The 13,701-nt window shown below is 37.5% G+C and overlaps 1 protein-coding gene across 1 annotated transcript in view; it reads right to left on the bottom strand.

Annotated features, from left to right (window-relative positions):
* Positions 1-13,701, bottom strand: part of LOC107596890 (protein jagged-1b-like) — a 70,979-nt gene that overhangs the window by 53,703 nt on the left and 3,575 nt on the right. Inside the window, exon 3 of the mRNA XM_016287749.1 lies at positions 6,850-7,167. Coding sequence (XP_016143235.1) covers positions 6,850-7,167 — 318 coding nt within the window. The remainder of the gene's footprint in view (positions 1-6,849; positions 7,168-13,701) is intronic.

The following is a 13,701-nucleotide window of genomic DNA, read 5'->3' as shown; positions in this document are numbered from 1 at the left end:
ATTGCCAAGTTACGAAATATGTTACCTGTTTCTGATGCAGAAAAGCTAGTTCATGCATTCATGACCTCTAGACTGGACTATTGTAATGCACTGCTAGCTGGTTGTCCTGCATCTTCAATAAACAAGCTACAGGTAGTCCAAAATGCAGCGGCTAGAGTCCTTACCAGGTCAAGAAAATATGATCATATTACCCCAATTTTACAGTCTCTGCACTGGCTACCTATTAAGTTCCATATCAGTTACAAAATATTATTACTTGCCTATAAGGCCCTTAATGGGTTAGCTCCTGTGTACCTAACTAGTCTTCTACCACGCTACAATCCATCACGCTCCCTAAGGTCGCAAAACTCTGGACTTTTGGTAGTACCTAGGATAGCAAAGTCCACTAAAGGAGGTAGAGCTTTTTCAAATTTGGCTCCCAAACTCTGGAATAGCTTTCCTGATAACATTCGGGGTTCAGACACAGTCTCTCTGTTTAAATCTAGATTAAAGACACATCTCTTTGGCCAATCATTCAAATAATGCATCTCATAATCTTTTACTGCAGTTATATCTGATCAAATGCACATTATTCTTTAGCTTGGGTTAAACGAATCAATTTTGCTTGGTTGGAACAGCTGCTACGCTAATTATGTCTCTATTTGTTTCTCCGTTTCTGCCACGGGATTGACATCCCATGGTAACTAGGATTTACACAAGCTTCAGTCTGAATCCAGAACACCTGAGATGAGATGATGCCAACCCCTCAAAGGACCTCAGATGATGCCAACCCTGAAACAACATACAGAACTATCAAATTTTGCTATAAGTTTGATTGCATCATATAATAATTGCTCTTAATAGTGTTCATCGTCTGTTTGATTACGTCTTTAATAGATTTTTCCGTACATTTCTGTCATATGTACATTAACTGACAGTCACCACTTATAAGCTACCACTAAATATTGTAGAAACTGAATTTGCTGTAAAGTTGCTTTGCAACGATTTGTATCGTGAAAAGTGCTATACAAATAACCTTGAACTGAATGGAATTGAATTGTTCGGTTTAAGGACATTCCCTTCAACCCTAAAACACATTACAATGCAATACATAACTCAAAATACAGGTATTAAAAACGAATATGGAAAATTCCTTCATATTAACACAGTATATTGGGCTGTATTATTACAGACTTTTCCTAGTGTGAGCTCAAAATCAAAACCAGAACTGAAAACCCAAAACTGTGCTTATTTTAGACATTTCATACAATGCTGCCTGAGTTAAGGATGCACAAAATAGTTATCTATGATTATATCCTTTCCTGGTGTCAATTGAAAACAGATTTGGACAATATATTGTACAAATGTGTTTATACAGTATGTCAAATATATTACTTATAAATTATAATTTTGGTCATATTTCCCACCCTGCATGTTATTCGATTGGCTTGCTTTGTATTCAGATGATGATTATTAAAATTTCTGAGCTGCAATCACCTACAAAACTCCAATGCACCTCTAGTTTCAGATCATCTAACCCTCTGCCTTGTACACACCCCAGCGTTTGTGGCGTTAGATGGAGGTAATAACCTCGCCACTAAAGCCATCAACTAAAAACGTTCATTCCCAAACCCCACAACCTAGAGTTCCCACACATCCACTTCCTCTCCATATCCATTCATCCTGATCATCGATGCCCTCATCTCTTCTTTTCTTGTCACAACGGAAGAAAGGGAGAGTGATGATCTCATTTACTGTGGGACCACATGAAGGCCAACAGCTTCAATCACGACACCATTAATCAGGAAACACTAAACAATGGAGGAGCCACAATGTGTTACAGTATGACAACACAGTTAAACGGTGAAACTACTGTAGCATTTTTACAGTCTTTTACTGTTAAATTCACGGTCATTTTTTACAGTGTGCATGTTTGTACGGAAGAAACAGACGTCACTGCCATTGGCTGCCAGTTTACTTTTTTTGGCCTGTCATTTGCATGAATTTGTGCATTTCTAAACGTTTTAATGTGTGCATTAGCTTGTTAACATGCTGTATACCCGTGTGTATACTTGTGGTATAAGCCGCTTTGGATAATAGTGCCAAATCAATAAATGTAAACGTAAAGCAAATGTATGATAAAAAAGATTTGGTACAAGAGAGCGTTCAACATCGAGGTTCCATTTCAGTTAGGATGCTAAGATTCAGAGAACTTCATCATTCATTAAACAGTTAATAAAAAAAAACCTACTTGTACTGGCCTATCAGTGTCCTACAGCCGGTAAGTTATTTTGAAGGAATTCTGAGGCCTAAAGCTGGTTGTAATGCAGCACTGTGGTAGACAGTAAGTACAGCAAGAGAATACTGTAATATTTTACATGAGAGATATGTGGGTCATGAGACTCATCTTTCTTTTATTGGGGGTTTCTGTGACTCATCGAAGAGTTTGATATCCCCAACCGCTCCCTTCAGATTCTGATGATAAGATTGGTATTATGTGCGATGACTTAGCATAGTGACAAGACATTCATGATCTCAACCACAAGACAAACAATACAGTTGGTTTCCTTCTTGGGCCTTGGGCACCTCTCTTTTATGTTTCTGTTTTCATTGAATTTGTATGAAGTTGAAAAATGGTATCATAAAAAACCACACCAGTATTAAATCACAGTGATCCAATTAAAGATTTGCTTTTAAGTCAACGATTAATGGTCTATTTGTAGTGATAGCATCTGCTCTATTACTGCAGAAAATAAAAACTAGTGATGTCAATTTGTCTGGAAAAATAAGAGAGAATAAACATGTTTCACAAAAGAAAGAGCCAGAAAATGATGAAACACAGTGGGAGAGAAAGAAAGACACATTTTCTAGTCAAGACAATTACTACAGAGGAGATAAATGCAAATAGAAGATAAACAAGCTGTAAATTATTATGTTCAGGCTTGATTTAACCGATCAAAAACCAATTGTGTATTTGTGACATTGCAACCAAACTATTTTCATTGGCCGTGCTGATATTCAGCACAACAGCAGGACTGCAAATGTGATGTTGCTTTTGAGACACTTCAATAAACAAGACAAATATTGAGTAACTGATTCAGACAAGTAATTTGTTTATTTTTGCTCCATCAGTGAAAATGGTTTGGTTAAAATTTTAGTATGGCAAATACAGACAAGCAGAGAGGCAATGAAATGTCCCAGTGACATTATACAAAATATCAGCATGTATCTCTGAATGCAGCTTATCAAATCCGAGGACCAGAACAATACTCATTATGTTACAAAAGACAGTCTTTATCTTCAGCCACCACAACACCAGTAGATAAAATTAAAAGTTGTGCTACAATCTTTCACCCTCATCTTTTTCTCTCTTTCTCTCTCACACATGCACACTATCTATCCGCTCTAATTAATAAGTGTGTAATAAGTTTAAAGACCCATGCTGGAAAAAACCAACCACTGACCGCAGCACTCACAGCGAGGTTCAGTAAAGTTCACTGGCACAGCACGTCCACGGTCTGGCCAACAGTCAGCCAGCATTACTACCTCCATATGCTCGGCATAATGCCACTGAGGTCAGATCAAGGTTAAGTGAAAACTTCCCTATCAACAAGTTAATAAAATAGCAGGCAAGCTTATATAGCTTTAAGGAAACCACTGCATGCGATTTGGGTGTGATCCAAATTTGTGGATAATGAAAAACAAATGCTTCAGTGTTGTTTTTAATTAACCCAAAAACAAAAATGCTGTTATTTACTAACCATCAGTCTAAACCCATAAGAATTTTGATCATCTTTGAAAGCACAAATAAAGATACTTTTAATGAAACCTGAGAGATTTCTGTCTCTCTACCCCAAAACTTTGATGCTACAAAAAGTTTGTAAAGACACTGTAAAAAATAAATAAATAAAAATCCAAAATCCAAGTCTTCTGAAGACTGTATGATGCTGTATGATGAACAGACTTAAAGGGATAGTTCACCCAAAAATGAAAATTCTGTCATTAATTACCCACTCTCATGTCGTTCCAATCCCCTTAAGAACTTTCTTCATCTTCAGAACGCATGTTAAGATATTTTTGATGAAATCCGAGAGCTTTCTGACCCTCCATAGACAGCAAGGGTACTACCACGTTCAAGGTCCAGAAAGGTACCAAGAACCTTAGGGCCTTTCGCACCGCGGGAACATTTTCATAGTACCAGAACTAATTGTGGAACTACCCACTTTTTGGCGTTTTCGCACCGCCGGAACTGGGTGCGATTTTAGAGAACCAAATTAGCTCCTACTCCGGAGCAGGGTCTAACCAGCACAACTGGTACTAATCGTGACGTAAGTAGACATTGATTGGCCAAACGCGTATGAAAACGCCCTCACCCACCATGATTTAAAACGCTGTGTAAACATACTGTAAACATTGTGTCAACTTATTTCACAAGTATGGAGAACAGCGATAGATGGACGGACGCTGAAGTGCAGGCACTTGTAGCAAATGTAGCACTGCCAGTTGTCGTTGGAGATTCTTAGTCTTCCTTTCCGTGCTTTCAATCGCTTTACGTATACGTCGACTTTCCATGTCCATTATTGTGAAACCCGCGAGACAACAAAAACACAGCTCCGATCATAGTCCTCGATCCTCCTGTTGTTAACGTTGTTCTTCTTTGTTTCTGTTGTTGAACGCCGCGCAAAAATGACGACGCTATCGACCGGCTTACGTCACTTCCTAGTACACACTGTTGGTGCGAATGCAACCCTTTAAATGGTACTGGGAAATAGTTTGCGCAAAATCGTCCCAGTACTTTAGTACTGTACATTTAGTTTTGGACCTAAAGCGGTGCGAAAGGCCCTAATGACAAAATAGTCCATGTGACTATTAGTGGCTCAACAGTAATTTTACTTTTTGTGTGCAAAGAAAATAAAAAATAATGGCTTTATGAAACAATTCTTCTCCTCTGTGTCACCCTAGCACCATTTTAGCACCATCACGGCGCAAGCTTCATGATAATGTATTCTTGTAGCTTCATAAAATTAAGGTTGAAACACTGATGTCACATGGACTATTTTAACAATGTCTTTACTAAGTTTCTGTGCCTCAGAAAAAGGTCAGAAAGCTCTTGGATTTCATCAAAATATCTTAATCTGTGTTCCGAAGATGAACGAAGGTCTGAGGGATTTGGAAAAATATGAGGGTGAGTAATGAATGACCGAATTTTCATTTTTGGGTGAACTAACCCTTAATATTTATTGCTTACGAATGTTGTTACAAGTTGTGGAGGAATTACGGTGAGGAAAGCAAAGTCATGTCTATTCTCAAACATAAAACAAACACAACTATATAAAGGCTATTCACACGAGCACATTTTAACATTAAAAATTATTTACACTTTCATTAATTTGATACGCTTCTCCACACAGGAAGAACAAACATGCCAACTAGTTACTGACCTGATGTAGACTTAGCTGAAGCAGAATGATCTAGATTGAGGTTTACGTAAGTAAGGTAACGAGAAAATAAGCAATGGCTCTCAATTACAGTGTGCTGCAGTTCCATTTCTCACCACAGATTTAGATTGGAAGATTGTGGGGCGCTGTAGAGCTGGGCAGGGCTCAGGAACTTTTGAGAAAACAACTCTCGTTATGTCGATATAACGAGAAAATTAAGTCGTTATAACGAGAAAACAACTCTCGTTATGTCGATATAACGAGAAAATTAAGTCGTTATAACGAGAAAACAACTCTCGTTATGTCGATATAACGAGAAAATTAAGTCGTTATAACGAGAAAACAACTCTCGTTATGTCGATATAACGAGAAAATTAAGTCGTTATAACGAGAAAACAACTCTCGTTATGTCGATATAATGAGAAAATAAGTCGTTATAACGAGAAAACAAGAAGGAAAAAAAAAATAATGCATGGCCGCTTAGAACTTCCGTACATAACACATGTCTGCTGAAGCCATACAATGGATTTTGTTCAATCCTGCCAACTTTACAACTTAAAACAGTCTATAAAATCAGAAAAATATTTGTTGGAGAATGCTGAACACTCTTAGGCCTTCAATTTATTATTGATTCAGTTTATATAGAGGTTTATGTTTTGCATGAATATTTTGGCTGGTTAAACCGCTTGATTCAAAATGATTTCTTTAACCATCTTCAGAAACTTTTGAAGCATCAATGTTTTGGTGTAACAGACTTTCAGAGGAGGGAGAGAAACCTTCCTGATTTCATTAAAAAAGATGAACAAACTCTTCTGGAACGACATGAGTAAATGATGACATAACTTTCATTTTTGATATTTCTTTAAAGTTTACAACTTTAGGTAAGGTATTTTTGATTTCAAAGAAGTGTAAATACTATGGCTCTAGTGCTAACAAATCATTGTCAGAAGTGTCATAAACATTGGCTCAGCCTTATTTTTTTGTGATACCCCTAAATTTTGTTTTTGTTTTTTCCATTTTCCCACATTAGCTCAACCAATGGAGTCTGGGGGTGGTGTATTTTTCATGTATTTAATATATTTTTCAACCAATGGCAGATGAGCGAATGTGTTCAGGACACTTGTGTGTGGTCTTTTTTGTCATTTTCCACCTGTTATATTTGTCATTTACACAGTTTACCTTCAAGAACTGACATGATAAGGGCAGCAGAGGTGAGGTCTTGGCAACCCAGACAGTTTAATGTGACATGACAGCTGCCCTTTAGAAAATATCCTTCTGATATATTCAACCACGCACAACGGATCAGAAAAACCAACACTTTATCCAAGTGTCTTCCAAGCAGTCTTTCTCAAAGGTTTCTACATCAAATGATATATAGAAATGATGTTTTTACCTCATCGCTGTTCACTAAGCAAATGAGAGATGTACTTACTGGCCATGCGTATTTAAATGGGATAGAAATGTGTCCATTTCTGCTGTCGCTTCCCTCGTTTCCATGATGATGTAAGGTGTGGGAGTTACCACCCAGGACAGGTGTGCTGCCAGTGCCATATGTACAGGTGCCGGTTGGTGCAACCCGAGCCTGGTACTCCTTCAGACAGGCCTTGAAGAAGGTGTCACACTGATCACCTGATGAGCAGCGCTGCCCCCCACTGGCCTGGGGGTCACAGCACTGACCATTCAGTAGAAAGCCCTGAGGGTTTAGCCACTGTCGAATCTGGACCTCAAATGTGCCCACCGCATAGACAACCTATGGAAATTCAAAACAGCCAGGTTAAAAAAGGGAAAACAAACAGGAAAACTGAAATGTGACAAAGTGCATGAAGTCATTAAGATGAGAAGCAGCACTTTCAGCCTCCAAAGGTGTTTAGAATTTAAATTCTCTCATGATGCTTGTTCATATTCTCCACAGTTACTGACTTTCTGAAAACAGTTTTATCACATCTGGATGTTGGCTGCTGCAGGATAGAATATCAATGCTGTTGTCGTCGATTATAAAAATGTATCATATTCTTTTGTAATGTAAATGACAAGTATATTGATTGTTTTTATTAAAAAGAAATGCTTAAAGCAGTGGTTCTCAACCACCAAATCTGGCAAAAACTTCAGAGCTCACTTTGTCCAAGACAAAATTTGAAGGCCGTCCTGTCTAAGTTGATATGCACCAGTACTTCGGTTGTAATAAAAATAAAACTCAAAAATATGATATATATCAGTTTAATGTAATTGTGATGATTGATAGTTTTATTTTCTCCATGGAACACAAAATTTAGATTATTTGTAGTTAATGAGTCCAATTTAGGCTAATTAATGTACATACACACAAATGTGCATGAAATCAGTGCATAAACGATGAACAAATCATAATTCACCAATAATCTGACGAGACACTTCTTGGCTTGACTTACTAAATTTATTCAATGTTTATGGTGCTTTTATTGTCATTTCTAGAGTTTGACAGCGCTCTGATAAAATAATGTCATGAGGGTTTTCAGAACAACATGAGGGTGAGTAAATGAAGACAGAATTCTTATTTTTGGTGAACTATTCCTCAAAACTTAAAACTGCATTAGCAAAGACAGAAAAAAAGATACTGTGGTTGTATGAACACAGAAGAACTTGCTCTGAGTAATGCTCAAAGGCTAAATATGTGTCAAAGAACACAAACACAATCCCCACGAGACCCCATTCATCCAGACAGATAATGACTCTAGCAGTCTTTGTATCTGAAGGCAGATACAGAGAGAAAGAACAGACGATAACATTGATTCAAAGCGAAATCCCTGTGTCTAAACGGACAGCTACAGTCCTCTTCTGTGCTGTAATCACCCTATTCATCTGCATGCTCACTTAACTTCATTACCTCCATCTTCTCCCCTCAGGTTATGTCTTGCCTCTCTCTCACGCTTTCTCTCCTTACTCCCTTGTGTTAGTCACTTCCTGCTCTTCAACCCCTTGCACTCTGTCTTCCATACTTTCTCTATATCAATACCTCTCCTTTCTTTTCTCTCCCTCTCTCCCCAGAGGGGAACACATTTACAACACAGCTCCTATCTTGCCCTCTCCGACTGTGTCATTCTCTTTTTTCACCTGGGAAAAGATCTCATCATTATGTTCAGACTTTCCTGTCTTTATTGTTGCCATTCTTTTATTCACCTCTCTTTTTGTCACAAAGGAGGAGAAGACTCACACACATACACATACACACACTCTGCAAAGAGACGGCTGGGCATTTTAGGTACGCTTAGTAGGACAAAAAAACGATTTCCCAAATAAAAACCTAGAAAAAAAACATGTTTTATCTGTAGACTATTTATTTATTTATTTTAAGATCTTCAAGATGCACATACTCAAAAAAATCCTGATGTGCATCACACACTCTCTCCCACACAAATAAACACACACACACACACTGATTCTCCTGTGAATACGACATTCCAAGCCGGGTCAGACAGTAAGACTCGGTGGTGCCTGTCCTCTCCCCGTGACCCCACGTTTGAGCAGGGCCGCTGAATGGCTGCACTGTCCTCCAATTGTTCCATCATGGCATGTTGTCCCATTCCTGCTCCTAAAACATGGACACATCAAACGCTCGGCAGATAGACCACCAGCCATCACTCTCCATCTCTCTTTCTTCCTCTCCCTCTATCCTCTGCCTGGGTCATTCCCAACATACCTGTATTTCAGCGGTCTCTCTTGTGGAGCTGCATCACAGGGCTCATTACCGAGACATTAAAACCCCACAAAGACTCGTGCTGAACTCCTGCCATCCAACATCAGAGACAAAGACATGCTGCTATTTAAAACAAAAAGGATATGTGCATAACACATTTCTGAGGGGGCAACTACGCATTTTGAAGACATTTATTGACTAACTGTTAAAGTATTACTGCTGTCTAACACAAAAGGTAACCCTTATCTGTTTTATTCTCCATTCCTGATTTAGGTGTTTAACCAAAAATCATCCTTAATTTCACTTTTTAATACTGAAATTAAATTGAAATTCTAACCCAACAGTAGGGTATTTGACCCAATTTTGGGTTGAAACAACCCAACCTTTTTGCCACAAATATAACCAATAATAATAATAGCAATAATAAAAATATAATACAATTTGCAAGTTAGTGATATTTTTTGCATGAATCAAGAATCACTTGCATTACAAAAAAGCTATAATGTAACTCCATGACATTCATTCATGAATACACTTTTTCTGGAAACAGTGGCATTTGAGAGATTACTTAATATTTATTATATAATCTACCCTTTTTATACTTATTTAATGAATTTATATAGATGTAATGAATAATAAGAAATTATTAATTTTATTCAGCGAGGACACATTCTATTTTTCAAAAGTGAAATTAAAGACATTTATAACTTTACAAAAGATTCGTATATTGTAACAATCTTTCACAATATTACTATTTTTGTATTTTTGATTAAATAACTTGAGTGCCCTAGTGAGCATAAGAGATTTCGGTAACACTTTACTTGAAGGGGTGTGCATAAGACTGACATGACACCTTCATAATCATGACATGACAACTGTCATTAAGTGTCATTCGCTTAGTTATGTCATTTTTAATACAAATATGACATTATTTGACCTAACCCTACCCCTACCCTTACCCCTAACCATAGCCCATAACAAAGACATCTCAAACAATGTCATCTTTGCATTAAAAATTACATAACTGAGCGAATGACACTTAATGACAGTTTTCATAAACATGCATAAAAAACCTTCATATTCATGACATGTGTCATGTCATGATTATGAAGGTGTCATGTCAGTAAGCTTTAATGCAGTATGGCAACTGCACGCGCGTCCATGTTTAACATTTATCATAGCTATGTGAAAATAAGTGTATAATTGGAACAGCTCATTGTTGGAGCTGAGCTGAATGAGAGAGAGAGAGAGAGAGAGAGAGAGAGAGATGCAGAGCGTGTGCAGAGCAGGGGAATGCGAGGAACCGTATTAAGAACCGCTACTTTAGAACATTGATTTTGAAACTTGTGAATCATCTCGAACCTGGGAAGTAACTTGTTGTAGTCCCTACCAGCCGTTTTTGTAGGCATTAAACTGCCAGAATTTTAAAAGATGATATCTCCTCCGTTTGCATTGAACTTTCAGCTTCATAACTTTGCAGATATTGTGTATGCTCAAACAGCAACATTACACACTAACGTTAAAAAAGTGAAATCGCAATCAACCACCCCTTTAATGTTGGTTTTGTATGACTTTGAAAACCTTTTATTGCCATTGCAGTAAAAGTTTAAATTTAAAGAAAATGTCATGTGGTGTAACCAGCAAAAAAGTAATAGAATATTTGCTTTATACTTTGAATGTGTGCACAATTTAATCATTATTTTCAATAAGTTTTTTTTCCCCAAGGTAAAAAGTGTATTTAAATACCATCACAAATGATTAATTAATAAATATCACTATTTTGGGGCAGTCACACCACATGACATTTTACAACCTACCCTTGCCTTGTCATAAAAAGGACACATTTTCTGATATTTTACAGCTCAGTATGTATTAACATTAAAAGATTACACCAAACTTTAAGGTTTTAAATTTCGTCCTTTTTTTAAATTTCGTAATGAGACTTTCTTCTCCCTGTATATCAAATTAAGTAACATTGAATGGTTTTGTGCAGCACAAACTGTGTTTTACGCAACCAAGCAAAAATACTTGTCCAAAAATGATGTTTTCATTGTGCCCCATGCTCTTCTTGCCTGTATATTTGACAGATTTGTGTTCTCTCAGCTGTTTGAGGTCCACTGACCTACTTGCTCACAATGACAGGGCTGTTTCTTCCTGGTGGTTACAAATCGTGAACGGGGTGCATCCTGCAGGCTTGGAGAAAGGGTGATGTATGGGACTCTCGCACTCTCTCTCCTACTATCTATTCTTTGTTCAGTGGCTGCTCAGTTACCCAGTGTTAGCTCTTTCCCCTTTGACCTCCACCACAGGAAGAACCAATGACAGACTCTGAAATCCAACCGCTCTCTAGAGACTCGTGTGTGTTACAGCTTCATCCAGGCAGTGTTAGGCCCTTGCATGCCTACAAATACTGAAGCTATCGGTTTAACTATACATTTCTCAGTAGTGATATGGTATGGCTTTAGAAAATATGTAATGATATCTGATATGCAAATAAGGCCTTAGAAATATGTAATGATATTTCATATGCAAATAAAGAATCATGTGATACTGAAGACTGGTGTAATGATGCTGAGAATTCAGCTTTGCTTCAAAGCAATGTGTGTGTGTGTAGACTATTATTTCATGAGTCAGGCTAAGGGTTAATGATTTATTAGAGTAGCATTGACATTCTTGGTAACACTTTACTTGAAGGGGTGTGCATAAGACTGACATGACACCTTCATAATCATGACATGACACATGTCATGAATATGAAGGAGGGTTTATGCATGTTTATGACAACTGTCATTAAGTGTCATTCGCTTAGTTATGTCATTTTTAATACAAATATGACATTATTTGACCTAACCCTACCCCTACCCTTACCCCTAACCATAGCCCATAACAAAGACATCTCAAACAATGTCATCTTTGCATTAAAAATTACATAACTGAGCGAATGACACTTAATGACAGTTTTCATAAACATGCATAAAAAACCTTCATATTCATGACATGTGTCATGTCATGATTATGAAGGTGTCATGTCAGTCTTATGCACACCCCTTCAAGTAAAGTGTAACTGAGATTTCTCTCAAAAACATTTAAGTTGTACCGACTGGTAGCATAGTGTATTCCATATATACATGCATATACTATCACAAGTTATTCTCATAGGTTTAATAAACCTCATATATGTTAGTCAGCTGTAACTAACCTCACTACATATATGTGACATAATTAAATAAAAAAAATGTAAATGTATTATTTTGAAGATATCAGCAACAATATTCAAATAAAATCTAAATGTTTGCAAGAAATAAACACATATTCATGATTGATGAACAAGGTTCATAAGAAAGCGCAGTACTGGCCTGAATAGGTCAAGTGACATTTCCATCAACTGGCCTCAGGCCACTAGGCCATCCTTATTGTTGAGCCCTGTTATTTATAGCCCAACTAACAATACAAAGCTGTTGATCACTTCCCTCCTCATCTCTTTTGACAATAACATAAAAACCATTAAATTTCTTCTCTCTAGAACTTTCTGTAACATACACGCTACAGATCTTCCAAGAACCATCAAAGCATTCAACAACCAAAGTTCCTACTGCAAAAACGACAGAACGTTTTTCACACGCCCTCAGTGGCAGGACAGGTATGTGCATCCAGCAGTAACCCGCCAGAACACACACGCGCTTTCTGCACTCAAAGGGTTCTCATACGCTGGATCTGCCCTCCACAGCAGGTGAGTTGTCATCACCATAGACCAACAACCCCAGCGGAGACCTCAAAGCCTGGAATAATAGGTGGCTGGGGTGGGATGTGGAAGTAGATTCTGAAATAATGTGCCTTGGTTTTAATGCCAAATGTGTTTTAAACAGAGTAGGCTTCTCAAACCATAAGAAAGATTCATATTTTGAAAATAAAATGATGATATGTGTTCTCTAAATACAGCTAAGCCATTTGGGTGGTACAATGGATCAGCATAATTAGAGTGACTGCGTGTTTTCTGGGAATGCAAACAAAAGCAAAATCACATGCCCACAAAGAGACCCATTTCTCTTTATAAAATCTCCAAATCTCCGACTTTACTGCCTGATGTAAACATAATGAAATTAAAAATAAGCCTTGCTCTAAATAGAAAAGCGCTGCAATGTCCCCATTTATACTAGAGCAAAACGATGCTTTTGTTGTACAAATAAACCAGAGCACCAGGGTACGTTTCACACACAAATATGATGAGCAAGTCTTACAGACAAGCTTTACAATAACACATTTTCATGTACGTCAGATATATTGTTGTATATGAACCATAGCTGACATGAGACTTTCGTATCTGCATGAAAATCAAGGCAATACGCCCAAAAAGAGCGACAAGTGCGGCGCGCAACAAAGAAAGATGGAACAACAGGTGGCTGCAGACCGTATAACAGCACAACAGAGCTCTTGCACAAAGGTGTAAAACGGAATTATGGGGGTTGCACACCAAGTTAAACCCCCCAAATTACGGCGAAGAAGCAGGCTGGGTGTGTTTAAGTGTGCATTGGTTTGTATATATATATATATATATATATATATATATATATATATATATATATATTGTCAACAAACACAAAAGTTTACAAA

Source organism: Sinocyclocheilus grahami, unplaced genomic scaffold (genome assembly GCF_001515645.1).
Source record: "Sinocyclocheilus grahami isolate Dianchi unplaced genomic scaffold, SAMN03320097.WGS_v1.1 scaffold224.1, whole genome shotgun sequence".
Lineage (NCBI taxonomy): Eukaryota > Metazoa > Chordata > Actinopteri > Cypriniformes > Cyprinidae > Sinocyclocheilus > Sinocyclocheilus grahami.
The sequence above is the reverse complement of the archived record's forward strand: the minus strand, read 5'-3'. Positions and strand labels throughout refer to the sequence as shown.